At 48.1% G+C, this 27,993-nt stretch overlaps 2 protein-coding genes across 3 annotated transcripts in view; one reads left to right on the forward strand and one right to left on the reverse strand.

Moving 5' to 3' along the window:
• Window positions 1–19,405: 19,405 nt before the first annotated feature.
• On the reverse strand, window positions 19,406–22,312 carry Ccn1 (cellular communication network factor 1). The gene is made up of 5 exons (XM_028876889.2): window positions 22,048–22,312; window positions 21,526–21,739; window positions 20,837–21,184; window positions 20,507–20,715; window positions 19,406–20,292 (listed from the first exon to the last, which is right to left on the reverse strand). The coding sequence occupies exons 1-5, from the start codon at window positions 22,108–22,110 to the stop codon at window positions 19,990–19,992; spliced, it is 1,137 nt and encodes a 378-aa protein (XP_028732722.1). The 5' UTR covers window positions 22,111–22,312; the 3' UTR covers window positions 19,406–19,989.
• Window positions 22,313–23,453: 1,141 nt separating this feature from the next.
• The window catches only part of LOC114698282, a 50,032-nt gene continuing 45,492 nt past the window's right edge, over window positions 23,454–27,993 (forward strand). Inside the window, exon 1 of one of the 2 annotated variants that reach the window (XR_005091862.1) lies at window positions 23,454–25,023. Coding sequence is in view for 1 of the 2 variants with exons in the window: in XM_028876888.2 (XP_028732721.1) it covers window positions 25,602–26,251 (650 nt within the window). In the remaining variant the exon portion in view is untranslated. Of the gene's footprint in view, window positions 26,252–27,993 lie in introns of both variants that reach the window. The other variant, XM_028876888.2, reaches the window with a different exon arrangement.

Genomic DNA, 27,993 nt, shown 5'->3' on the forward strand with positions numbered 1-27,993 from the left:
TTAATAGAAAAGAGGGGTTTTAATGATTAATAGTAAGGAATCTAATAATGTCACATTTCAGGAATCACCGCGTCTCACCTCTGGCTGCTTTTCACGAAGCGAGACCAGGGAATAAGGACATGATCCTATTGGTCTGAAGGGAGGGCAGCCTCTTTCTTCTGTGTATGCAGCCACCATTTCCTCTAAGCCGCATTCTGGTTCTCTTCAGTGAAACCCTGACCTCTCTTTCGCTAGGAGTATTTCCAGGTTAAAAAACCTTTTGCTGGACGTGATGACACACACCCTTAGTCCCAGCATTCAGGAAACAGAGGCAGGTGGATCTCTGAGTTCAAGGCCAGCCTGTTCTACAGAGTGAGTTTTGAAACCCTGTTTCAAAAAAGAAAAAAAAAAAAAAAAAGACATTCAAATTCATGTGAGAGTCATACTTTTTGGTCACACGTGACAGACAGAGGCAGGTATTCAACTCTCCAGGTGAAGGAGGCTGGGTTATGGGTAGGACCTACAGACATCAGAGGAAGAAATAAAGCATGGTGCTCACGAGACACACCCCAGGGTTTGAGGGTACGTGCTCATGCTCTTTACACCCCAGTAGCTCTGCTGGGCTTTCCGTGTCAGAGAGGAATAAAGTGTATCTTGTAGGAAGTCCCAAAAGACAGAGAAATAGTCTTCTATCTCAGTGGACTCCAGCAGTGGTTAAGACTTCTTGACCAGACCATTGAGTTGATAACTGATATTTCCTTTTTCTTCCTTTCTTTCTTTTTTAGAGAGGGTTTCATGAGTGGCCTTGGAATCAGTATGTAGCTGAGGATGACCTTGAACTTTTGTGGTTTGTCTCTACCACCTGAGTACTAGGATTATAGGCATGTGCTACCATGCCAAGTTTACTTGAAACTAGTGATTGAACCAGTCAGAGTTTCATGCATTCTGGCAAAGCACGCTGCCAGCTGAGCTATGTCTGTAAATCCTGATGATGGACAGGTCTCAACACTAGCTTGGAGGAAGGTACAGCACGCGTGTGTTTTATGCACACCTTGTAGAGGCGTGTCTGGAGATCAGCGTACCTCCAGATACGGTGGAGTCAGAATGGAGGAAAATGGCTACTCATCTGTTCTTAGCCTGCTCATCAGTAGGATAAATGAGGGGTCTGCATCGTCCCCAGCTCCTTATGTGTCCTTCCCACATGCCATGTCTCTCTTGCATACCTTGCATTTCTGGCCTCTATGATGACTGTTTCCAAAAGGAAGAAATATGTCATCAATGGAAACTTTGTCTTTGGTCTCAGGCCATATGTGGCCCCCACCTTCATACTCTTCCCAGCCTTGGCACTGCCCTCCTGAGAGTGGCATGTTTTGAATCCTCCTCACCCAGACAGCTGTACACAAGGTCAGAGGTGATTTCTAACCCATTCTATGCCACAGAATCCCAGGAAGGCTTCCCCTCTCCTACCTTGTGTTTAGCAGACTTATTTGTCAGCAGTGAGAGGCATGTTAATAATCGCGCATTTTCTGAACACCATCCACATTCAGCTGACACCCTCACTACAGATTTACCCACCGAATGCTGTCTCTGCACAAGCCCCTGGAATAGTCGCTGTTGTCTTGGTGTGGGGATGAGGAAACAGAGGCAGAGTGGCTGGCTTCTGCAGCGGGCTGCCTCACTATGGGAGGACCGCGCTGAGTGAGGCTGCCATTGTCAAGGCCTGCTGAGGGGCTGGCGATTGATGACATGATCTCTTCTCTTCCTCGTGGCCTTTCCTGTCCCCATCGTCTTCCTGCAGGCTCCGTCTGTGAAGCATGTGGGTGAGGTTTGAAGAATGACTAAGGGGGGAAGCAGGGTTTTATGAACTTCAGACTGTGAACTCTCAAGGAAGAGTGAGTCAGACAACTGCATTCCTGACATACTTTCAGGAGGTTCCATGACCTCAGACAGTAAGAACCTGAAGCAGAATGTCCTTGGGAGGCCTCCCACGGGGAAGACTGACCTGGAGGAGCTACCTGTCTGGTACTTCTCCCTGATTCCAGAACCCTACACTTCTCAGGACTCCACCAGGTCAGATCCCCTAGGCCTACTGGAGGACCTCTGTTTTTGTTAAGCTGTCCTCCCCAAAACACCTGAAATGCCTTTCCCTAGGCCACGCTCAGCTTGTCCTTAAGGCTCTGGGCCCATGTAGCCTTCTCTGGCTTTTCCAGAAGGAAACGGGCCCCTGAACTCTAGGTTCCATGGAGCTCTGGCCTTGCCTCTCATTGCCAAATGCTTAGGCCTGGCATACACACTCTAACCCTTTGAGTCTGGCAGCAACTCCGCCATGGAGGAACAGTCTCGTGCCAGAGATGAAGAAACTAGACCCATCTCTGGCTTCTGCCCTGCAATGATGCCTCCCACACCTCCAGCTCTCGAGTTAGACTGTTTGCCTCCTCTCCAGACAGACAAGAACCAGGAGCCCCAGGCACTCTTCTCAGAGGTGTAGGCCCCTATCTGTGAGTGGATTGAAATCCCGGAGAAAAATCTTTCTCCGTAGCTTGTGTTTGTCTTTCCCTCACCAACTGTCACGTCACCCTGTGGCTGACAGGAGGTGCAATGAACCTCGAAGGGAAAATGTCATCTTTTAGTCAACAGCAGTCAAGGAGGAGGTGTGGGGGGCTGGTTTGGGGGGCGGGGGGAGAATATTCTAGGGACGGATCAAATGAGAGGCCACCAGGCCAGACTGTTCTCCACAGACGAGTTACGGTGAACAAGTCTTCCCAAAGATAACGGCACCATACCTCAGGAGGTCTTCCAAGCTCTGTGGGCAAGGGAAGAGTGAGGCTGTACTCGAACCCGTCTTGTAGATGGGAAAGCTGAGAGAACATATCTGCAGGCTTGAGAAACCACCACCAGCAGCATGACTTTTGAAAAGGAATGGAGTGAAGGGTGGGTGAGGTGAAACTAACAACTCTGTGGATTATTGGCCCCAAGACTCAAGCCCTCCAATCTCCTGACCCCGTGTGGAAGTGCTTACAGTGGTCTGCCCAACATGGCGCCTGTGCTGAAGAAGAGGCTCTGCCCTGGAGGAAGGGGATGTGGGTTCTCACCTTCTCTAGTGCGCCCTGGCCATGCCACTTCGCTTTCCATGTCACCGAGGTGGTGGAGAGATGGAGACGAGGCTGAGTTCTGGCCTGTGACTCTCGACTCCCTTCTGCTGTCCCCTCATCAGCACACACATTGCCCCATGACCCCTGGAACCTGCTCCATCTCTGTTTCCCCGAGTAACAGTTGCCACCAGGAGTGTCGCCCTCGGGGAGAAGGAAGGAAGGAAGGAGTGTGGGCTGGTGCAGGTGCACACGCCGTACCATCCGCTGGGGATGTGGGATTGGTGCTGCCTGCTGGATCTGAAATCTGTTTGCATTCCTCGCCCACCTCCTATTGCACACAGCCCCATCCCTACCCTACTCACGCCTGGTGGTGGCCTTTCCCTCCTTCCCCTGAGGAAGCTCAATCCTTCTACTAAACCAGAGCTGCCCCAGTTACCCAGGTTGCATCTGCCAGATGCTTTCTGCAGCCTCCTGCAAGCTAATGATCTCCCCTGGGCAGAAGAGTTCTTTAATAATTGACCAGGGCAGATAAAGAAAAAAAAGCATAGTTCTCCACTTGGAGTCCAATTACGCTGGTGACCCAGACACTGTGGATGGGGCTAAGATTGGCTTAAGATGGGGCTTCCCTTTAAATGGGAAGCCTGCCCTGTAGCTGTGTGTGTAAAGTCTTAGCGGAGCCTTGCGGCAGATGTCTGAACATCCCAGGCCTGTCGTGTGATCAGCACTTTAGGGCGCCTGCATTACTCAGGAGAACCAGCTACATAAAGTGGAAGAAACCAAAATGCCCTAGGACAAAATGAGATTTAAACATTTGAAGAATTCCAGAGAATAAAAGTTATCTCTGGCTCCTCTAGTCACTATTCGAATTCTTTCAATACTTTTGCAAGGAGAGTTATTATGTGTTTGAAATAAAAGTGCAGACGGTGAAAGACAGCTGGGGTACTTTGGAGGTGGAGAGTAGTGTTGAAATTTGCTTTTAACTAACTATGAGGCTTTGAGAAATTGATTGGGATTCTAAGAACCTCACTTTCTCTGTGTGTAAGCTAGAAATATATGTCTATATGGGTTCTATATGAATCATGAGCATGTAAACGACAACCTGGAACAAGGAGATGATAAATGCTGTGTATTCATTACAACATCATCATCACCACCATCATCATCACCACCACCACCACCACCACCACCACCATCATCACCATCATCATTACCATCATCACCACCATCACCACCACCATCACTACCACCACCACCACCATCATCACCATCATCATCACCATCATCACCACCACCATCACCACCATCACCATCACCACCACCATCATCATCACCACCACTACCATCATCACCATCACCATCATCATCATCACCATCACCACCATCATCACCACCACCATCACCATCATCACCACCACCATCACCACCACCATCATCATCACCATCACCACCACCATCACCACTATCATCATCATCACCATCACCACCATCATCATCACCACCACCACCATCACCATTATCACCACCACCATAACCATCACCACCATCATCATCACCATCACCATCACCATCATCATCACCACCATCACCATCACCACCATCATCATCATCACCACCACCATCACCACCATCACTACCATCATCATCACCACCACCACCATCACCACTATCATCATCATCACCATCACCACCACCATCACCACTATCATCATCATCACCATCACCACCATCATCATCACCACCACCATCACCACCATCATCATCATCACCACCACCATCACCATCACCATCATTCATCACCATCACCACCACCATCACCACTATCATCATCATCACCATCACCACCATCATCATCACCACCACCATCACCATCACCACCATCATCATCATCACCACCACCATCACCATCACCACCACCATCATCATCACTACCACCATCACCATTATCACCATCATCATCACTAGGGTTGCCCATATCCAGTAAAATCTGAATTTTATAAAGACCTAATATTTTTTCTCTGAAAAATGTACAATGAAATGTAAGAATAAGCCAGCAGTGCAGGCCTGTTATCCCAGCTACTGCAGAGGCTGAGGCAGGAAGATTACTAACTCATGACTTACCTAGGCTAGAAAGAGTCCCAAGCCAGTCTGGGCAATTTAGTGAAGCTCAGTCTAAAAATGAAAAGTAGAAACTGGAGAGAGAGTTCAGTGTTTAGAAGCCCATCCCACTCCTGACTGGAGTTTGGGTCTTAGCACCAATATCTTGCAGCTCACCTCTGTCTCCAGCTCCAGAGGATCTGCCTCCTTGGGCCTCTGTAGGTACCAATATACACATGCACTAACCGCCCCCCCATTCCCCCACCATACACACACACACACACACACACACACACATTATTAAAAACAAAAATAAATAAGTCTTTAAAGTTAAAAAATGAGGGGAAAGATTTACAATTAAGGATACAGCCCAGTGGTGGAGTTCTTATCCAGCATGAAGGAGGCCCTAGGTTTTATCCCCAGTGCCAATCAACTAACTAATCAATCAATAAACAAGTAAATAAAGGAAGATGAGAACCTTCTTGGCCCCAGTGAATCACCCTACCCAGTGACCTTGTGAAGTGCTCCATCTCCTCCTTTGACAGTGACTTGTTTTGCTCCTTGAGGCATTGATAAGAGTGAGGTAATCAGCGCTTAGTGGGGCTCTTGTCCTGGACCCCTCTTAGAAGCCAGTTCTGTGCTGCAAGAAGCTTAGGCCAAGCATGATGATGCTTTAATCCCGGCCGCTTCTTCTGTGAGGAGTCCAAGGCCAGCCTGGTACATATATGAAGCAAGTTCCAGGTCAGCCAGGGTTACATGCTGAGATCCTGTCTCAAAACAGACAAACAAAAAGAAGCTTAGGCCAAACACAGCATGCAGTGATGAGAAATACAAGAGCAAAGACCACAGAGGACGAATGAGAGGACCTTGGGGAAGTTCTAGCCCGAGCCAGGCTGGAGCTGAGGGAGTTACCTCACCGCTGAACCTCATCAGACAAGGCAACTGTGACAAAAGGCAAATCAGTCAGGCCGGGCAGTGGTGACACACCTTTAATCCCAGCACTCAGGAGCCAGGCAGATCTCAGTGAGTTTGAGGCCAGCCTGGTCTACAAAGTGAGATCCAGGACAGGCACCAAAACTACACAGAGGAACCCTGTCTGAAAAACAAAAACAACAACAACAACAAAAAGACAAATCAGTCATTCAAAACCACAGAATTCTGGAAGAGTGTTGTGGAATAACCTTTTTGTACACTGTAAAGATGCGTCAAGGTGCCTTCTGATTGGTCTAATAAAGAGCTGAATGGCCAATAGCTAGGCAGGAAGAGGTTAGGTGGGACTTCTGGGCAGAGAGAGAGAAGAGGAAGAGATGAATCCATGTCAGAGAGAGATGCCAGAGGACACAGAGAGGAAACAGGAGGTACAAGGTGGAAACAAGGTAAAATACCACAAGGCAAAACATAGATTAATGGAAATTGGTTAATTTAAGTTTTAAAAAGTCAACAGTGCTGCTAGAAGCAACCGTCTCCTTAGAGAAGGCCGTGATTGAAACCTTGGAGCAGTTAGCTGCTAGCCCGACACTCTGCTGAGATATTAAAGTCGAGCTCAGTCTACTTTCCTTTAAACAAATAAACTTGCGATTGACAGTGCAGTAATTGAGCATCTGCTAGTTACCAGGTTTGGGGCTAAGGGCTGTGGATACCCAGATAGTGAAAGCCAATTCTCCTGCTGCATGCCCATCTCGGATTCTGGAACTAAGGCCTGCACTTTTATATTGGGGCATGTGGGAGCTGAGAGAGTAAGTGCTTGGGGTTCAGCTGGGAGGAGAGATGTGTACACACTGGTACTTCAAGAGCCCTGAGGGTGCTGAGGGACTTGCTGCAGCTGGCAGAGAAAATCAGGAGTCCGTGTAGCTCTGCTGTTTGCCGAGTGACTCTGATAAATGGAGGTAGGTGAATCTGAAAGCAGGCTGAGAACGCAGACCTGAAGAGCAGATGGTAGGAAGGATAATTATAGACATCGTGTTTATCCCAGGAGGGGAAGCAAGAGAAGAGAGCGGTGACATGGTCCTCATGGGGATGGAGCACATCGATTGCAAGCTTTCAATATGACAGCTGAGAGAAGATTAGGTTCATCCCTAGGACCGCCAGGAGGAGAACCGTGACCACTCACCGAAAGCCAAGGAAGGCAGTTCTCCACTTAATAGTCAGAAGGGTTCCGAATGCTTCAGAGCAGCCCAGAAGAAAGAGAGGGCATTGACTCTGTGAAAGCCAAGGGACTGGGCATCCTCCTGCTGAGGGGGTGGGAAAGGGATCCTGTAATCCGTGGAGCTGAGGATTTCTCTTTCCCAAGCATAGGGTCACATGACTCATCCAGAGTTCTCAGAGTGTGTGTGTGTGTGTGTGTGTGTGTGTGTGTGTGTGTGTGTGTATTTGCCCCAGATGACAGTCTCAGGTGTCCTTCATCAGACACTGACCACTTACTTTTCAACACAGGATCTATAACCGGCCTGCAATTCACCGAATAGGCTAGGCTGGACACCAAGCCCCAAGGATCTGACTGTCTCTTCCCCCCAACACTGAGATCACAGGTGTGGGCTATCACACCCAGATTTTTATGTGGTTTTTGGAGGTCAAACTCCCATCCCCAGGCTTGCACAGCAAATGCTAGCTCCCCAGTACCCCCCATCTGCTGAGTTTTGTCAAGACTAAATAGTCTTAGAAGTATGACCCATTGGAAACACACAACAGGGACTAGGAGAATTCTCCATGGCTGATGATAGAGTTCAGCTCTGTCCTCAGAACTTAACCCAGGAGACTGAGCTGGGAGACCAGGGATGTGACCTCACATACCCCTGTCTAATATCTAACAGTTCTCACCACTTTGAGGGAGTCTGTGATAACTTCAGCTTTCTGGGGGCTCTTTATCATGCTCTTGAGGCCAAGCCAGAGGCTCAGCTCTAGTCAGTGTGAGCATGTAGGCTTCACAAGCATGACAATTTGGGAGGAACTAAAGAAGAGAACTAAGTCCAAGGCAGTCACCTGACATTTCTCTTGAACAGGGCAGCCCTGCCCTGGAACCCTGTGCTCACAAACAGCCCCAGGCCTGGAGAGGTAAGCACAGGCTCACCAGTTTGTAGGGAGCAGATCTCAGAGGTCAAGGTGAAGGTTTCCTGGAGACAGACCGTGCAAGGATGGCCCAGGTGACGGAAGCCTTTCACCTCTCTGGCGCTGACTGGGGGTGAAAGCCAAGGAGCACTGGGGGCCTGGGTCGCTGACAGCTCCTTACTCCCTGGGTGCTTTGTGTTTTTCACATCCGTGTCTTCTCACACGCAGTCCCACTATCCAGTGAGCTTCCCGACTTGGCTTTTTCTTCAGCTTTTAGATTTTACCCCCAGATAGAACCTTTCCCAGTTCCCTGGACAGAATCAGGAAGTCTCATGGAGACAATAAACCCTACAGCACAGGAAATGTGTAACTGGTGCCATGCACCCTGAAACCAGAAGCTGAATCTTGTTTCTGCCCCCCTCTCTCCCTCCCTCCCTCTACCCATCCCTTCCCCACTCTCTCCCTCCTTTGTTGCTGGAGGGCTTCTCTCCAGGTTCCCCAAACCCCGCAGTCCCACAATCCACTTATAAAATAATCACTCAGACGCTTATATCACTTATAAACTGTATGGCCATGGCAGGCTTCTTGTTAACTGTTCTTATATCTTAAATTAACCCATTTTTATAAATCTATACCTTGCCACGTGGCTGGTGGCTTACCGGCGTCTTTACAGGTTGCCTCTCCTGGCGGTGGCCGCAGTGTCTCTCCTCCTTCTTCCTGTTTCCCCAATTCTCCTCTCTCTTTGTCCTGCCTATACTTCCTGCCTGGTCACTGGCCATCAGTGTTTTATTTATATAGAGTGATATCCACAGCACTCCTTCTCTGCTCTCTCTCTCTCTGTTTTTTGTTTTTTGTTTTTGTTTTTGTTTTTGTTTTTTGAGACATAGTTTCTCTGTAATCTTGGCTGTCCTGGATCTTGCTCTGTAGACCAGGCTGGCCTTGAACTCACAGAGATCTGCTAGCCTCTGCCTCCTAAGTGCTGGGGTTAAAGGCCTGCACCACCATGCCAGTGATTCTGAACCCCAAGTTCCTCCATGCTCAGGCTACATGGTCTGCTTTGGAGCCCTCTCCCTCTGCGCACTGGGGCACACTCGCTTACACTCCTAACTGGGCAGCATTTGTGCCCACACTATCACTGCAGCCCATTTCCCGAAAGCTGGAGTGAAACTGGTCAGAGAAACTGGTCACCTCTAAAGGAGGTGAAACAATGCAAAGTCTAGTTTCCATTTGCTCCTTTTCACAGTGGAGAAGCCAGGGCACCTGAGAAAGGAGTTTGGTTAGCTGGGGCCTGAGCGAACCAGGGCTCTCAAGAGAGGTCGTGACCAAAACTTTTCAAGCCACTGACCCAGCACAAAGCTCTACTGTGGGGAAACTCAATATCAGGGTGTGCCTGGTGCTACGGGAACAAGATACACACAAGCCCAGAGTTATGTGCAAGATAGGCCTGGTAATGGTCATTGACCGGACAGAAGAGCTGGCCAACAGTGTCCTGTAAATAGCCAGCTCCTGCAATCCACTGAAACTGTGGTTTTATTTTCAGGAATTTGATATTGCACACCAGTTTTCAGGAGAAACATAAATAGGGCCCCAGGGAGCCCAGAATGGCAGCGGCTCTGGCTACAGTTGCCCAGGCCTTACAGTAAGTAGGCTTAGAGCGGCTCTACAGAATGTCGAGCCGTGGTTGCGAAGCTCTCCCTCAGTGTTCCTGTCCAGTCCAGACACCAGGAGCCTGCAGGTTTCTGATGCTGTGCTTGGTGCCATGGGAAGAGCAAGGCCTGCTTGAACATGAACAGCTTGTTGGCTGTCTGGTGCCCATTCTATGGGGAAAAGACAGGAATTACACCAACTCGCCACTCACTCACTGGGATCACACGATGCTGTGCTCGGCACACCAGAGTATGGAAGACAGCAAAGTGCCTGCTGGGCACTTGTATCCACGGAGATTCAAGCCTCCATACTAGAACTTTTTCTAAGTCTACCAGCTCTAAAAACAGATCCTGTCTTATTCTGGGTAGCTTGTCATAGTCTGTGAGTCTTCTCTGTTGTTGTTGAGACAGGGACTCATAGATCCCAACTGTGCCTGAACTGTAATTGAGGATCCCTCTGAACTCCTTCTCCTGCCTCTAGGATTGCAGGCATGCACTGCCACACCCCACTTTTGAGGGGACAGGGCTTGAACCTGGGGCTTCATCCATGCTAGACAAGCACTCTATGGACAGAGCTCTCTCCGAAGCACGTCATAGTTTAATTGGCTGGGCTGTTCTTGGTGGTCCATGAAGTGTCGGCATAGCTTGCATTGGTCAAGGTCTCACATGGATGACTAGGCCTTACAGCAGTGGCTTCGCGCGATACAGGAATCCAGGGAGGAGTGGCTGCTGGAAGATGCAATTGATCCCGTGTGAATGCTCTGTGTGGGGTTGACTTTGCAAAGGATATATGTCCTAAACTTAAAATAAGGCCCCTTCTTCTTACCCGGGGAGCTGAGATGGACTCACCTCACCCTCTATTCTGAGAGTGACAAACAATGGGGAACCTAGCTCTGATTTCTTTCCAAGTGAGCCACAGGAAGCAGGGACTGGTCCAGGAGACAGTCCCTTCAAGGTCAGGACAGGATGCCATTGATGTTGGTTCTCTGACTCCTAGATGGAAGAGTCCGCACTCTCTTGCTCTCGATCTTTCAAACCTCCTCCATATATATGTGTGTGTATACACACATAGAGAGATATACGGGTATTTAGATGCATGTAAATGAGAGCATTTCTGTGACTGTGGCCAGGAGTTGATAACACAAAAAGCGCAATGTAACTGCTAATCTTGGCTTCTTGGCCAAAATTCAGGAGAAAAAAAAAGTCTTATGATCTACTAATGTTACGGGGGATTTCTTCTCTTTCTTTTTTGGGATAAATTAGTCCTCACTCCAAACATTAGAGACTGCAGTTGCTGGTGCTGAACCACTGTCACATCCTATTTATTTAAATGTGTGCCAGGGGACCTGGCTTTTGATTTATGGGAGCATGAAGAGAAAGTACAGTTTCTGGGCCAAGCCTAGGGTCACTGTCAGGGGTTAAAAACATTCTTGGGAGTGCTTGTTCATAGACAGACACCTGCAGAGGTTTAGACCAAATGTGCTGATATAATAATAAGGTCCAAGGTTTTAACTTCTGTTATTATTATTGCTATTACAGTGTTTTAAAACAGGGTCTTGCCCTGTAGCCCTAGCTGGCTTGAAATTCGTTCTGTAGAGTAGGATGCCCTCAAATTGTGGTGATTCTCCTGCATCAGCTTCCTAAGTCCTGGCACTCCAGTCATGTGCCATGATGACTAGACTTCAGTTATTTTTTTACTTAAAAAATATTTTTATATTTATTTATATTATTTGTGTGAATATTTTGCCTGCACGCATGCACACATACCACATTGTATGCCTAGTGCTTGCAGAGGTTGGAGGAGGTTTCCAATCCTTTGGAACTGGAATTATCGAACATGCAAATCCCCATGTGAGTAATGAGAACCCGAACCCAGGTCCTCTGCAAGAACAATAAGTGCTCTTAACCTTTGAGCCATCTTTCTAGCCCCAAGCCTTCAGTTACTAACGCAACACACAAAGGCTATGGGCCTTTTGCTGCTCTTGCTTGACCATACAAAGGTAGCATTGTGTCTCTGTGCCCTCTCCAACATCCAGTGGGATCAAGGGGAGACCGCGGTAGTTATTTTTCTGCTGGAGGAGTAGTTGAAGTTTAAAGAGCTACTGGAACCCCTCTGTTGGCATTCCACATTACTGCAGGCTTTGGTGTTCTGAACATGAAAGCCGAACATACACAGTACTCCTGGAGGAACCAGAAGCCATTAAGGGACAGCTTCCGGCTGGACTCTGACCTGTGGCCCAAACACAAGAGCATCAGATATGTAGTGCGCATGCGGCCTCCTTTCAGCGTTTGCCGCTGGGTCTGCCTCCAGTGATCACCAGAAGGTCAGTTCCGGTCACCATGAGACAAAGCTCCCTGCCATCCTGAGGCTGCTGTGGGGGCAGAGGCAGCAACTATGACACCCTGGCACTCGGGAGTGGCATCAGTGCTAACCCGTCCTTCTTCACAGGCAGACAGTTCTCATTCCTGCGGTGATGGGGGATTTTTAAAGGCAACTCCCATGGGTGGCACAGGCCTAACCCCATTTCCAGGGTGTTATCTCCCCTAGCTTCCCAGTCCTTCTGAAGGCTGTATTTCCTCTTGTCATTCACTAAAAACAAAATACAAAATGGCTGTTACTACTCAGGACTTGCCTGAGACTCTTAAATTTGTAGACTCTGACAATGTTCCTGGGTTTTAAACATTGACATCTTCTAATTACGGAGGTAAACCCTGACCAAAGATGCCTGTTCATTCTCCAACACTTAGCTCTCGTGTGTCACTGGTGGAGGGTCTCTGTAATCCTCTCTCCTTCCAACAGGTACTCTGGCAGGCCGCCACACACTAGAATTATTTATAGATAGGACAATCTTCGCCAAATGTGACATCCTTCAAACCAGCGAACATGTTTTAATATTTCCTTGCTTGCCAACCATATCTAGTTGGCCCATAGCCTGTCATGTGCTCTCTGTGGATGAAAACCATGAATGAAAACCATGACAAGCATGTCTAGTTGGCCCATAACCCATCATGTGCTTTATATATGAATGAAAGAATCAAGTTTCTACTACATATTTGGATTTTTTTTGTGTGTGTGTCCATTCATTCACATCTAAAAGTGCTTTCTTCCCTTTTGAGGATGACTCTTCATAAGCATTCAAAAAAAAAAGAAAGAAAAAGAGAGGAAAGAGTGAAGAAAAAAGAGAGGAAGAGGAAAGAAGGAAGGAAGGAAGGAAGGAAGGAAGGGAGGGAGGGAGGGAGGGAGGGAGGGAGGGAGGAAAGAAGGAAGGGAGAGAAAAGCAAAGCCAAATATGTTTGTTAGGATGGCTTTACCTGCAAGCGACAGATGCCTAACTAAAACAGCTTAAATGATAAGGGCTTTGCTGTCACACTCAACAGGAGGGTCCCCGGGGCTAGAACTAGGTGACTTAGAAGCTCAAGTCCATTTGAGTGTACAGGGGTCCTCACTGCTACCCCACCGTTCTCCTGGGGCAGAGAAGAAAGGCATTTCCTCTCCCCAGCTCTTTATTATCAAGGATCTCCTCCAGGGTGTCCCCTCCCCTCAAAGGTTCTCCTTCAGTATCCTTGAGGAGATTAAGTCATGGTGATCTAAGGCAGTACTGATGCAATCCTTAAGGGTGAGGGTGGAGGCAGGGGATTTCCTTCCTGGAAAGGCAGAAGATTCGATCAAAATTGAGGCTTTGCTGGTGAAGCAGGAACTCAAAGACACCAGGCATGGCTGTTTAGTGGGCATCTAGTAGTACCCACTAAGCCAAGTATTTAAATATACCTTTGTCACATCACTTATAGAATGAGGGCCTATGAAACTATTACAAAGACTAAGTTATTTGGGAGATGCAGGAAATGTAAACACCACGTATTCTTTGGAATTATTGATTTGCTGTTGTTCAATGGATGCCCAGTTCCAGAATGTTCACTACCTATGTAATACTGGGTAGTTGTGCATTTGTGTCCGTCTGTCTGTTTGTCTTGTCTGTCTATGTCTCTCTGTCTCTGTCTCTCTATTTCTCTCTGTGACTCTCTCTGTGTGTGTGTGTGTGTGTGTGTGTGTGTGTGTGTGTGTGTGTGAGAGAGAGAGAGAGAGAGAGAGAGAGAGAGAGAGAGAGAGAGAGAGAGAGAGAGAGCACTGAGGGTTTTCTGACATTCTGTCTTTCTAATCATAGGGAATTTGTCTCCGCACGCCTTCCTTTTATAAAGGCAAAATAGCAACAAGAAACCCCAAACATTGCAAAACATTTTAAATGGCCAAGTATCGTCTTAAATGCAAGAGGTCAACTAAAGACATGGGCTACTGTCCAAGAACAAACTAAATTTGGAATATAGGAGGGACCTTTCAGAAAGTCTTTCCCGGGAGCCTGAAATTTAAAGTCCTGTTGTGGCTGAATGCGTTTCCTTTAACTAGCAAGTCTCTGGAAAATATAGAACTGTCGTCTGTTTGCTGGAGAAGGGTGACATGCTTAAATGAGCCCCAAGAATGCTGAATCAACTTTAGGAAGTGGCGGAAATCTTCCCTGGAGTCAGCCACATTGAAACCAAGGACCTGTATCATGGCCAGACCCCTGGGGAACTCAAGTGCCTTCCTGTGCTCCAGTTGCCTCTGTCTGGGGCAAGCTCAGATGATAAATCCTCTGAGGTCCACCTTCTCCTCTACTACTGCCTGACTAGCCAGTAACTACAGTAACTACACAAGCCAGTCCTCCATCGCTTAGGAGTTTCTTAAACACGTCTGAAAAATGCGTATCTGTAAAGATAGGACCTGGAGCTGTTTCTTTAAAACTCCTAAAGCAGGCCCCCTAGGTTATCTGAGCAACTCTCCTTCATACCCAGCAGTCTCTTTGGTTACTATAAAAATAGGTAGTTAAATTCAGCTTGTGTTCAGGATGTGCTGTATATCTTTGATTAACTTATCCGGTGTCAGTTGGAAAATGTGACATGGTTTTATAAATGGAGTAGGTGTGCACTTCTCTGCAAAAAATACACAGACTAGAATTGCAGGAGGAAGCAGGGGCGAGGGCATGAGAGGCACAGTGATTTGAAGCAATCTCTACTCTTTCTCGGGTTTATAAGTATTACCATAGCGAAAACTGTTTTTCTAAGCATTGCTTTGTGAAAGGGGTGATCTAAATTGGGCTTTGCTAAGAAGGAACCTGGATTTTAGTTAGCTCTCCCTGCCTTTGGCTCTCCTGGAATGGAGTTACAGGTCGTTGTGAGCTGTTCATTGTGGGTACTGAGAACTGGCTTCCAGGCTTCTGCAAGAACAGTACACACGTTCAACCACCAAGCGGTCTTTCTAGCTACTGGCATGGCTTTTTTTTTTTTCAGAGAATACAAAGGTCAGTGCCGAGATGGCTGTGACAAGTCTGCACATCTAGACCCCTGTGCCAAGTGAGAAGCTGAGCCTTATTCCAAGACCAATGGGACACCACTGGATCCTTTAAGCCGAAGTTGACATGCTCTGATTTATGTTCTAGAGTCACTCAGGTTCTTTTGCAGAGAACTGATCATTGAAGGACAAGAATGGATGTTTTGTTTGTCTATTGTTATAAAACCACACCCAAAACTCCCTACCTTAAAATTGCAACACTAGTTTTCTCACCCCCCTGTGGGTCAGGAATAGTGGGAAGGACTCAGGCAGTTTATGACCGATTCACAGGCAGTCAGGTGACCTGACTTTGGGAGGAGGGTTCCCTTTCCAGACAGTTTACTCATGCACAGTTATGATGCTCACATGTTCCCTGACCTTGCTCCTCCTCAGGTCAACTCATTCTCCGGGACCAGTTCATGGGGCATTGGGCTTCTCAGAATCTCCTGAGCTCATCTGTAAAAGAGAGGGGGGGGGGCACTCCAGAACTCCACTGTAAGCTGTATTTGTGAGAACGGAAAAAAGCAGTGGGCTGTGTCAGAGGCACAGGAAGGGCAGGCGATGTTGTCGAATCCACCTTTGGAAAACACGCTGGCGTGAGCAAAGAGGCCATTCGTTAATTCAGATAAGAGATGGTGGCGGCTGAGGCGTGTATGCTTGCACATAAAGAAAACGGGTTGATGTAGATGAGTATGATCCCGGGTGGGAACTGTAACACTTGGAAACAAACACATTTGAGGATTTATTAATGGAATTTTATTTTGTAAGGTTCCATAGATGACTAGTTAACCATCACTAGTGAAATTGTTACAAATGCGTGATCTTATTCACAGGACACATACATCATCATGCTTCACATGTGTTTTGACTTAAAGCATCCACTTTTGGGACAATACAGTTTGCGAGGTACAGATTTCAGAGGCATTCTGTGAGGTGAAAGTATGGACCTATATTGTGAGGCCCAGCGACCTCCATGACCCTCGTGAACTAAGAGTGTGGGATGGTAAAAAGGGTTCTGGAAACGTATTTTTAAAGACTTTATGGAAGTGAGTACATTTAATCATAGAAAGATCTGGACAGTTTTGATTTCACATGTCCATGTGCTGTAAGGCAACAGCTTAGGAGGTGTAAGAAAAATGCACCAAAGAGAGTATATGATACATGGCTAGGGCATCCCCCCCCCCACACACACACACATGCACACACACATGCTTAAAGTTTGGGGCTGGAGAGATGCCGCAGGGTTTAAAAGCCCTAACTGCTCCTGCAGAGGACCAGGTTTTGCCTCAGTGCCCTGCTCACAACTGTCTGGAGCTTCAGTTCCAGAGGATCCAACGCCTTCTTTGGCCTCCACGTGCACTGCATGCAGGTGATACACATACACATAAAACAAAAATACATCTTTTAAAAAAATTCTGAGGCCGGGCAGTGGTGGCGCACGCCTTTAATCCCAGCACTCGGGAGGCAGAGCCAGGCGGATCTGTGTGAGTTCGAGGCCAGCCTGGGCTACCAAGTGAGTTCCAGGAAAGGCACAAAGCTACACAGAGAAACCCTGTCTCAAACCTGCCCCCCCAAAAAAAAAAAATTCTGAAAGCCATTTTCCCGTTTTCCCACGTGACAGAGTGATCTAGACACTCTCCCAGCACTGCCCAGTGGGTTACTGACAGAGCTAGTGTGATGAAAACAGGACTTTGGAGTCTAGTGTGGGATTCTTTGTGTCCAGTCCCCTGCCGTCGTGCCCAGAATACAGCTCTGCTCTGTCCTGTGCTTGTGCTGGACCCATGCTGATTATTGCTCAACAGGTTTATCAGTGGTGCCAGAAGCCTAGGAAAAGACATTGTGAACAGATCAAATATGTTCCCACTACTGGAAAAATAGCCCTAAAATACACTTTTCTAATTTTGACTCAGTTGCGTCTCTTTGTGGAATGGCCGGAACATAGCATTCATATGAAACAGCATCCCAGGAAGACCACTCTGGGCTGCTGCATGTCTCATAGAATATTTCTTAAATTCATAGAATGCCTAAGACTCTGAGGTCATTCTATAACACTCTGGTCTTAAATCTACCAGCAACCATCCCAGAATCACTGGGCTGGCCCGGAAAAAGAACCAAGAGAGAGAGGTCTTTAGTGTTGTTGGTGATATGTTGTTGTTATGAACATCACAATGCATGCTGACATATTCAGCTTCCATGCCATGTAAGTAAAGACAATGACTTTTGTTTTCACAATAATTGAACTGAACAAGACCCACTCCAGTCATGGCTGATCTTATATATGGTCTGAATACTGCAATTTGATTCTCAACTATTCTTAGGTTCTTCACTATTTTCTGTATTACTGTATTTATATTTCTGTAGTACTTTGCTGTTGAAATAAGTGGACACAATTTGCTTTTATTCATCATTGTACTAATTGAGCATTCTTGTGGTCCATGTCCCATCCTGTCGTCATCACCGTAAGTACTTGGACCAGATGAATGACTTTTCAAAGATCATCTGTTTTTCTTATCAACATTGTTTCTCATTTGAGATACCTTGCACAAATACTGTCTTCCTACACACTTATAAAGGATCCGTACAACAGCACACTCTATGGTCTCTGCACAACAAAGACGTTTGTGGGTTCTCTGGATGCGAGGCAGCATCTCAGGATTCATGCTGAGGAAAGAGCAAATCTTGCTTAGGGATTCTGATGTCGTCCAACAGGACTGCCCCACAAAGTCCTAATCCTTCTATCGTCTTTCACATACTATTATCACACCCTGACAAGCTTAACTGCGGATACAACTAGGCCAGGTGGTATTTAAATCCCAAATACCTTAAAACTCCAGTGCCGGGGGGCAGGCAAAGCTAACAGTTCAGAAGGTACAATTTGAAGTATTTTAGGCAAGATCCTGCCAAAATCAGAGGAAGACCTGTGACCATAGATTTTCCTAGCATTCATCTGGTAAGGTCTAAAACAGATGCTGGGGGGTGTTTCTTTTAGGTCCTTATTAAATCATCAATATTAATTCATCTATTTAGAAAACTCCCTTATAGAGTCCCAAGAGCTGTCTCCCTCCCCCACTCCTCAAAGCACTTTCTTATGTCTAAAAATTCAAGTACTCTCTTCAAGTGCAGACTGAAATATCTCACTATGGATTTGAATGGGAGCCAGAACTGATGGTGAAAGGAAACTTCTCTCTATAAAAGGTTTATTGTCAGCGCTCTCTAAAGATGTAGATTTTTCTAACACAGGCTACCGGCTTTTCTTCACAAACGTTAATGCAGCTGTCTCTACCTCTCCTAGCCTCACAGTCAGGCCCTTTCTTTTTGGAATGCTCAGTGTCTAGCCTTTGACCTCTGGATAGCCCACTCTATCTAAAAGCTCCCTCTGCCACCAATATAATGTAAGGAAGGGGGTGGGTTGCCCTGGTCCTTTAGAGATTGGAAAGTACTGAAATTCCTCACATTCTTTTGCATTTGGTAGCATGTTTACCTAATCGCTGGCTTCTTAGGATTAACACAAGTCTTTGCTTCAAACTCATCTATTAACCAGGGACCCTATAGATCCCAAGATTCCTGCCCACCCCCATACCAGCCAAGGGTAAAATGTTAAAGCAGCTTCCCTAATTTTTAGATATAATATTAAAAAATTACAAAGTTACAAACTCAATGACCTTTTCAAATACACTTCAACGAAGCAGTTATGGCTGAAGGTTATTAAAGGCTTCCCCATGTCTTCTTATATGACGCCCAGAATCACCCTGGAGCTGGGAGCTAAGCTTTCCTTTTAGTTCTTATGAAAATAAATCATTGTTTTAGGTTAGCAAATTAAATTTCAGCTTCCCTTTTTATGCTTCACACAATTCCTGTGTTCAAGACTTCACTCTCCAAACTGATGACTTATAGACCATCATTCTTCCTATAAAGATGTATAAAGACAAACACTGTCCAGTTTTCTCTCCTGAGTTATCGGTTATCTGAGTAAGACACCTAGAGTAGTTCGACTCATAGTAGGTCCTCAAAAAACAAAAACAAAAACAAAACAAAACCCTGTTGCAATGACTGACAGGAGCAATTTTTCCTGATAACTTAAATGGTTTCTAAAAATACTGAACAGCAAACACTCAGATATTAGGTAAATATTTCTTTATTAAATGATTAATTTCATAAATAAATTCTCTTCACTGATATAAAATTAAAATCATTTACAAATTATTCCAGTATTACATTTCCCCTCCCTCCCCAAAAGCTACATTTTGATAAATAAAAAACATTCAGTCTTAAAACACCTGGTTTCTGTTTGCAATTTAGAGTGCAGGTAGCTGCCTCTCGGACACTCACAGAGTGTCCCCCTCCCCCAGGAAGGGATGAGAGGCCCTTTCATTGACTTCTGTCAGAGGACAAACAAGGCTTTCACGGGCACAACTCATCTTTTTATCTCTATTACAACTGTAGAACAGAGAGGGGGAGAAAGATCTAGAGCAAAAAATACACTTAGCAAATAATTTACAAACAGAAAACAGAACATCATCCACACGACACGCTCCAAAATGAAGCATTAACACGTGCTCCAATACTATGAAGCGAAGTATTCCCCAACTGCGGCTGCATTATTGTCCATCCACACCAGCCCCCTTGGCAGTTTTGAAATACCTTAATGCTACTCAATGATGAGCAAGGCATCCCTTCTACAATGAGCCCCTTCACCCCACCACCCCACCCATGTCTCCATGATGCTCACACTCCTCCTCTATCCACCCCACACTAGGAACCAAGGAGGCATTTAGTCCCTGAACTTGTGGATGTCATTGAACAGGCTGTAGAGGCGAAATGATGCCTCGTTGGGGTGTGGGCAGTTGTAGTTACATTTGCAAGACTGAATCATCATAACATTCTTGGAAAACATCTCCCCATCTTCACATCGGAACCGCATCTTCACGGTCCTGGTCTGCAGAGGCATGCAGCAGCGACCGTCCACGCAGGAGCCACAGTATTTGGGCCTGTATTTCTTCACACTGGAGCATCCTGCATAATTCAACCTTACTGGTTCTGGGGACTTCTTGGTCTTGCTGCATTTCTTGCCCTTCTGGAAGAAAGAACAAAGAAAGTCAGGAATGTGATTTGTTGTTGTTGTTTGGGGAGAGGTGCATTTAACCACTGTATGAAGCCCAATAGTATTAGGTTTCATAGAGGCAATTTATTTCCAATATATCATGGACTTTTCTCTTTCTGGAATAGAGAGGTTCATATCCCACCCACCCACGTGCTGGGGTCATGGTCAAGTCCCTGAAGAAACTTACTTTCAGGCTGCTGTACACCGGTTGTCCACAAGGACGCACTTCACAGATCCGGGTCTCTTTCACCAGGCGGCACTCTGGGTTGTCATTGGTAACTCGTGTGGAGATGCCAGTTCCGCAGCTCTTGGAGCACTGGGACCATGCCGTTGTCTGAACGATGCATTTCTGGCCATGCAGAGGGTTGTAAAGGACTCGCGGTTCGGTGCCAAAGACTAGAAAAATAAACCAAATGGAACACTCCTCAGAGGCATGCTGACACACACTGGGTTCTGCAAAGTTGCAGACCAAGAATGAATTTCAGTACAAGGTCTTAAGGGCTCCATTTCCACTTACCAGGAAGCCTCTTCAGCGAGCTGCCTTTTCCAACTGCAATTAACTCATTCTTCCTCGTCAACTCCACCTCCGAGGCATCAAATCCAAGGAGGTCATCCTGGTCGTCCAGGGAGTCCTTAATGCTGCTGTCTTCATCACAGACCCACTCCTCGCAGCACTGCCCACTGACTTTCACCAGCCGGGGGTTGGGACAGCCCAGATTGGGGAGAGACAGCTCTTGGGGACACAGAGGAATGCAGCCGACAGCGCCATCAATACATGTGCACTGATGTTTACAGTTGGGCTGGAAGCTTTCGCCATTCTGATAGATTCTAGAGTTATATTCACAGGGTCTGCCTTCTGACTGAGCTGTAAAGACGACCGAAAGAGAGAGGAGAAGGTTAAGATTCGCCGCCACAGGCTGAAACTTATACATATTTTCCGCTGTTCAATTCAATGTATGGTAAAGTTCCCTACAATTCCCCCGAGACTCCAGAGCTGAACAATAAGTTAGTCAGGAATCACTTTTCCGTATGCGCTTTTCGTTGGGCCCAGACACACTGAATTGCATTCCAGACTGCTGAAATCATGTGCCTTTCTGCCAAGCTACCATCAACAAAGCGTCACCATACATGGTCTCAAAATTACTAAACTTCTGGACTATGGGGACTATTATTTTTTTTAAAGGGGCCAAACCACAAGCCTCTTACCTCTGCAGATCCCTTTCAGAGCGGTGGAGCTGGCGCCGAAATTGCATTCCAGCCCCTTGGTGTGGTCGCAGGGCTGCGTTCTGCTGCAGTCCTCATTGAGTTGCTTGGCGCAGACCTTACAGCAGCCACAGGCGTCCCGGACCAACCCGACTCCCGGGGCGCACTTGGGCGCCTCCAGAGGGCAGTGGCAGGCGGCGGGGCAGGTGGAGAGTGCCTAGAAGGGGGAGAAGAAACGCGTGAGACTGTTTTGTATTGCTCGGGAGAGGCGCCTATACTGCCCTGAGCATGGGTCTGGCTCTGGGACTCCATCCACCTGGAGTGTCTTGATTGCGTCCAGCCACCCGGGCCACCCCGGCGGCTGCGCCCCAGAAAGAGGCCCCCCGGACACGTCGTCGGGGCTTAAAGCAACAGCTGCCTCCAAACTGTTAAGTCTTAACTTTCGCTTCTGTGGACGATCAGGGCCCAGGGAAAGGGATCGGAGAGGGCGGACCGGGAAGCGGCGATTAAACATGTCCAACTCACCAGCCTAGTCAAGTGGAGAAGGGTGACGGCGACAGCGAGCGCCCTGGCGGTGCTGGAGCTCATTGTGGCGCGCAGAAAGAGCCGGGACGAGCGCAGCGACACGGAAGCCAACAAGGCGGTGAGCAGCGGGATCGGATGCTCCGGGAGCGCGGTGAGGCTAGGGCCGAGGCTGGGGGCGTCCTTCTCTCGAGGTTCTGGCGGAGGAGGCACAGAGGTTGCAAGCGCTTCTCTGAGGCGCTCTCGCTCACGGTCTGCCCCGGCTCCGGGAGCCCGCCCTTTATACCCGCCTGCCTCGGCGCCTCGTGTTGCAGTGACGTCGGCTCTGTCTGCGCGTTCCAGAATTCTCAAACATCTCAGGAATGTTGGTTGGCGCGGGCTGCTGCCAAGCACCTCCCCTGGCTCCATTGCACCTTCCCCCCCTACCCCCCTTCTCAGATCTATCAAAGAAAAAAAAAAAGTTCGTTTTTTCCACTTTAAATAACGACATTCATTGGGGAGGGTGGGATGCTTGGGGAGCGAGGGTGATGATTTTGGTCGAAGAGTATACGAGGGGGCGTGGTGTATGTGTTGGTGGGAGCACTTCAGATCATTGGGAGGGTGGGAGGACCTGAGAGGGAGGAACAAAAGTGGTTTTGTTCGAAGATGCCCAGTGGACCCGGACCCGGCATCTGCCGAAGCCCTCACCCGGGAACGCAGGGAGCTGTTTGCTTGTTTACAACCAAGGTGAGAGTAAAGTTATCTACTCTGAGTCCAAAGGGGAGGGGGAGCTGGGTCTCTGAGCCAGGAATCTATTTGTGGACTTCAAAGAGGCATGCTCGGATCAAGTCCCAAAGCTGTGGCATGATGTTTATTAGCCAAGAGAAGTGTATTGCAAATTAATACTCAGAGTGGCATTTATGAATGAGAGGGTGGGGGGAGCTTCCCTCTTCGCCTGGCAAATTTCCAGCCAGAGGTCTTCCCTCATCCCTCCCCCTCTTTTTTTGGTATGTTGTACTTGTTTGTTTTTGGAGGTTCCCATTTTTAGTTCCAGCCCACTGCCTGCGATGGAAATCCAAGAGGAAACGAGTGCAGGGAGTTCTCCCGGAGCTTGCTTGACTTGCACTTCCTCACGGATGCGGGAGGCCGGGTAAGCCCTCCTGGCCTCTCTCCCCGACTGGCGGCGGTGGAAACTGAGCAGCCAAACCAGAAGCGGAGGAGACGACCGTGGAGTGATTTGTCCCGAAATCATCAGGTGCAAAAGCTGCCAGGACAAAACAGAGTCCAAGGGGACCATTGTGCCCTTTGGATAGCTGGAAAAAGACGTGTGTGTGTGTGTGTGTGTGTGTGTGTGTGTGTGTGTGTGTGTGTTTTCACATGTATCTCTCTGTGTGCATGTGTATGTGTTCGAATGTGTGTGTGTGTGTGTGTGTGTGTGTGTGTGTGTGTGTGTAACTCCTTTGCTTTGGATCACTTGGAAGGCTTCCTTTTCAAAAAGTGAAGTGCAATGGCTCTCTTTCTCTCAGTTCAAAGAAATGAGGAATTTAGAGGACAACATTCTGTAATAAAATAAATCAGATTTTAAGATCTTATTAGACACACCTGAAGACCCCCTCATTAAGACCCTCTCCAGGATTACTAGTGCCATTCATAAACTTCCAAAGCTTCATAATCTGTCTTCTTATGTAATATTAATAAGAAATGACACTAGATTCCTCACTCCCCTTAATGCTCTGGGATAGCTTCTCTTCATTTTCAATATACAAGGCCTGTCTGCCTTCAGAACCTAGCAGTATTGCTTAAGAGCGCTGTCAGTGCGGACTTTTCTATGAATGACTCCAGTGAGCACAATGAGAAGCTATTGGGTGAAGACAGCTGTTACAGGAAAGAGCTAAGTTCATTCATTCAAAAGTATTTGCTAGGGGCAGTAGGACCTCTAAGGCTTTCTGGATGTGGGGACTTTCAAAGACAATGGGTTGTCAGGTGTTATGCAAATGAAGAAAGCAAAGCCGGGCCCTGTCCCCCAAGCCAGCCTATTTCGTCTGCTAGAGAACAGTTCTTCCTGCCTTAATGGTTCATTGTTTCCATCTTAGGGAAGTGGCCGGGAGGGGAGGGGTGGAGGGTGGAGAAGGCACAGAAGAGGGTAGAAGGAGGTGATGGAGAAAGCGAATGGAGACGAGAGTTCCTGGCTTCTGGTGTGGCGTCTTTTCTATTTGACTTCATGGTTGTAAGTATTTCCAGATGGTGAATCAGACACCAGACGTAACAATATTTCCATATTTGGGTATAGCAGTAGCTTGCGTTTTTAACATTTTTCTGCCTCTGTTATCCAACCACAAGGCATTCTTGACAGCTTCAAATGTTGTTAAATATAGACTTAACTTCTGTTCCCAGAGCAGGAAATTCTTTGGAATTCCTTGTTTTTCACGCAATCTGTCTATCATGATTTAAAATAAAGTTACAGTGGGTGATCCAACTGGCCCGAATATACTGTGTTCCTTTGCGGGGGGAGGAGGAGCAGCCTAGAGGTCCAGTGTACTGCACAGCGTCCAGACAGACACGCCATTCCATAGATGCCTTTAAAAATCAGATTAAAGTTTTCTAACAAGGATGTGTGGGGTTTTGTTTCTGGTCTCCAACCGGGCAATCTCAAAGAACGGGGTTGTCCCAGAGGAGAACCAGGACGTTACCATCAACTGCCCATTTAAAGCAGCGAGTGTGTGGTGGGAAGAGGTGGGAAGCTGGAGTCCAAGAGGCCAGGAGGTGCCAGAGGAGGAAAGGCTGCTGTAACCTATGTGCACAGCCTTTGCAGACAGCATGCCCTGCTTCGCCTGCTGGTAACCAAGAGGAACAGCGGCTTCTTAAGTCCTTGCCTAGGATGGTGCAGAAACCCCAGACTGGTCCAGAAACCCCAGACGTCCTGTCGCCTTCTCACCTCCTCTGCTGAGAGCTACAGATCTTTCGTTGACAGACACGGAGGGAAATGTGCAAATGGTGTGGGTAAGTGTTGCTTCGGGTGTGCTCATTTGCATGACTCTATCCCCTACCGTCCCTCCACCAGCCGACGTGTTTCTTTGAGCCGCAAGCCACTGAGAAAGGACTGCTTGTCCTCTGCGGCTCCTGGCTCTGGCTGAGAGGTGGAGAGTCTCGCTTGTGACTGCCAGGGAAGTTTAGATTACCCCAAGAAGGTTTCACTGTCTGGCAGCAATTGAGACTGATCATAATCCCAAACCTGTCCACTCCAGCTTCCTAGTTTAGTGGGTCTCAGACCAGCATCACGCCGAGGGTTGCTAGGCCCCACTCCAGAGTTTGTCCTCGGCTGCATTTTAACAAGGCTCTAGGTGATGCTGCTGGTCCCACTGCCCTGGATCACAGGAGTGCCCCCTCCTCCTTTTCCTCCCTCTGTCTCCTCTTTCCTCCCTCCCCTCCCCCTCCCTCCCTCCTTTTCTCTTTCTATCTCAGTCTCTTCCCTCACCCTAATACCTTTTTTCCCGCCCCCATTTCCCCACTTTCGCTTGTGTGTGTCCATAATCAGATAAAGGGTCGCTCACGACCTCACTTTTTTAGCCCTGTTTACAATGTCTTCAAGAAGCTTTAAGGTGGCACCCTTTAAGGTCACCCTACATTTTTTGCACCCCTCTTCACTCCCCCACCCTCATAACTTGGCACGGGCGAGGGCGGGGGTGGCTGGGATTATGGTGATGGTGACAGACATGCGGGTCGGGAGGGCACGAGGGCACCGGGCCTTGGCCACCGGGATGGGCCCTGCCGCCGCCGCCGCCCCCTGTGGGCCGCTGGCCCGAGATCCGCACTCCCGCGGTGGCCGCGACTCGAGGTTTCCGGCGACGCGCAGCACAGGACGTTTCCAGCCTCGGCCCATATTTGGTGAAAGTCTTTCGAGACTCCGTCATCCGGCTCCGAGGGGGCGGCGGTCCTGGGAGCTTGCCCGGCGACCGCGCAGCCGCCGCGGCGTTCCTGAAAAGTGCATCCCGGCCGCCCACGCCCGGGTTCCCCCCGTCGCAAGGGACCCCAAGGCTGGCGGAGCCCGGAGTCCGCAGCACCTCAATCCCCGGCCCCCTGCGCGGGAGAGCAGAAACCAGGCCTGCGCTGTGGGAGAGGCTGGTGGCACAGGGAGCTGCAAGGATTATGTCACTTTTCCCGTCCACCCCGCTGTTGACTCGTTCTCCCTACGGGGCAGCAAGTGGCCTCTCCGTGCCAGACATCGAGGGTACGCCCAGGAACTGGGGGCTGGGGACTTTGTGTAGGAAGGTGGCCTTTGCTGAGACAGGAAGAAACCAGAGGGGTGGGGTGACCGGGGGTTGTCTGGGGGTGGGGGTGAAATCCAGAAGGGTCTGGACTTCAAAGGGGACACAAGCTGGAGCTCACTGTTTCTGAGTCCCCTACAATTTTCCGCCTGCCTGCTCTCTCTCTCTTCTTTCCTTCCATTCCCTTCCTTCTTTCCTTCCTTCCTTCTTTCTTTCTGCTCCTCCACCCCCACTTCAAGACAGGGTTTCTCTGTGTAGCTCTGGCTGTCCTGGAACTCTGGCTTCAAACTCACAGAGACCACCTGCCTCTGCCCCTGCCCTGAATGCTGGGATTAAAGGTGAGCGCCTGCCTTTTTTCTTGCTTCAGCTGCACACCAGCAAAGGAGGCCTGAAAGAGTAAAACCCCTACAATCCTTTCAGGGCCCCGCCCCCGGGTAGCCCCTCTAAGAATGGCTGTGCCCCTGGGGCTTACTCCATTCCACACACCATTTGCAAGTTCTGCCGTGTGGTCGCTCCTTAACCACCAATGCGCATGGTCTTGCTAACATCATTTTGTACCTGAATGAAGAAACAGAACTCCAGGAGCCCAGCGACTAGCCACAGGCCACTCACTTAGCAGGCTGCACCAGGGCATCTTGGTCCAAATCGCTCTTGCACTTAACCATAGGCCTGGAGTGCCTGCTGTTGGTTCCTTAGCTCAGACATTCAGGTCTGTCCTATCTCCTGGAAGGTTCCCTGTAATCCTATCACTACATAGCCAGACAGTCTAGGAAAAAGACATCAGATAGAAGAATAGTTAATAAGCTAACTGAAGCTGCTGACTCCATTAGCCTTGAGGATGGCAAGGGATTGGGGGAAGGTGTTTTATTTTAACAAAGTCTCAATAGAAAGGCCTGGCCTGGGTGGGATGAACTGCGTTTATAACTGAGTTAAAATTTCAGTACCACTTCCTTGCTAGTTCATCAATTTGCTTTTAGCTGTTTTCTCCCCTATATTGTGAGTAAAAACATACCTATATATCAAAGAACCGACCCTTTATTTTCTGGATGCCAGATTTATTTAGTTCATGAAATGTCTAGGCACCAGTGACATACAAACCAAGGCTTTTAACACCGAACTTCCCCTGGGGGGTGCTTGGGTCTGATGAAGACGCAGGCATGTGGAGTTAGGGCTGAACTTGCTAATGTGGAGCTGAACGGTCAAGTAAGTGTCTGCTGACAGGGAAGCACATTTGGGAAAAGGGCAGCAGAGCCTTGACCAACTATAAGGACAGTGTGGCTGAGCCACAGGGTTTCTTTAGCCAGAGATCAGGGGCACCTGCCTTGGCTGCCAAGCATCAGGACTTTGCCTAAATGTTGGTAAAGAGTTGTGGAGTCTGCCTTGCTTTTGTCTCTATAAGGGTGATCCCAGTCCGGGGGACACATTCAAATTGCTGCAGGACTGCTAGGTCACAGAATAGCAGGCCTGAGGATGAGTACTGGCTGATGCTTGTCCTTAGTATTGGGGGCTGTTAGGTATGGATAAATGAAAAAGTAGGCCTGTGTTCTCATATAAAAGAGATGCCAGAGATCAGATGTACTTGTGAAGTCTTCAACATTTTAAAACATTGACAATTAGTTATAAGGTTGAAACACCATTTGGCTGATTCTAGACACCTCACAGTTGCTGGTTGCAACGGTCAGGCTGCAGACTTCAAAGGACTTGT

The sequence above is a fragment of the Peromyscus leucopus genome, chromosome 6 (assembly GCF_004664715.2).
Source record: "Peromyscus leucopus breed LL Stock chromosome 6, UCI_PerLeu_2.1, whole genome shotgun sequence".
In the NCBI taxonomy this organism is placed as follows: domain Eukaryota; kingdom Metazoa; phylum Chordata; class Mammalia; order Rodentia; family Cricetidae; genus Peromyscus; species Peromyscus leucopus.

Excerpts from the sequence above, each read along its gene's own strand:
- Ccn1 (XM_028876889.2), bottom strand. The coding sequence starts at position 22,110 with ATGAGCTCCAGCACCGCCAGGGCGCTCGCTGTCGCCGTCACCCTTCTC. Across the intron at positions 21,740-22,047 it reads TTCTCCACTTGACTAGGCTG|GCACTCTCCACCTGCCCCGC; the intron begins GTGAGTTGGACA and ends TCCCCCTTCTAG. Across the intron at positions 20,716-20,836 it reads CTCGCTGAAGAGGCTTCCTG|TCTTTGGCACCGAACCGCGA; the intron begins GTAAGTGGAAAT and ends TTATTTTTCTAG.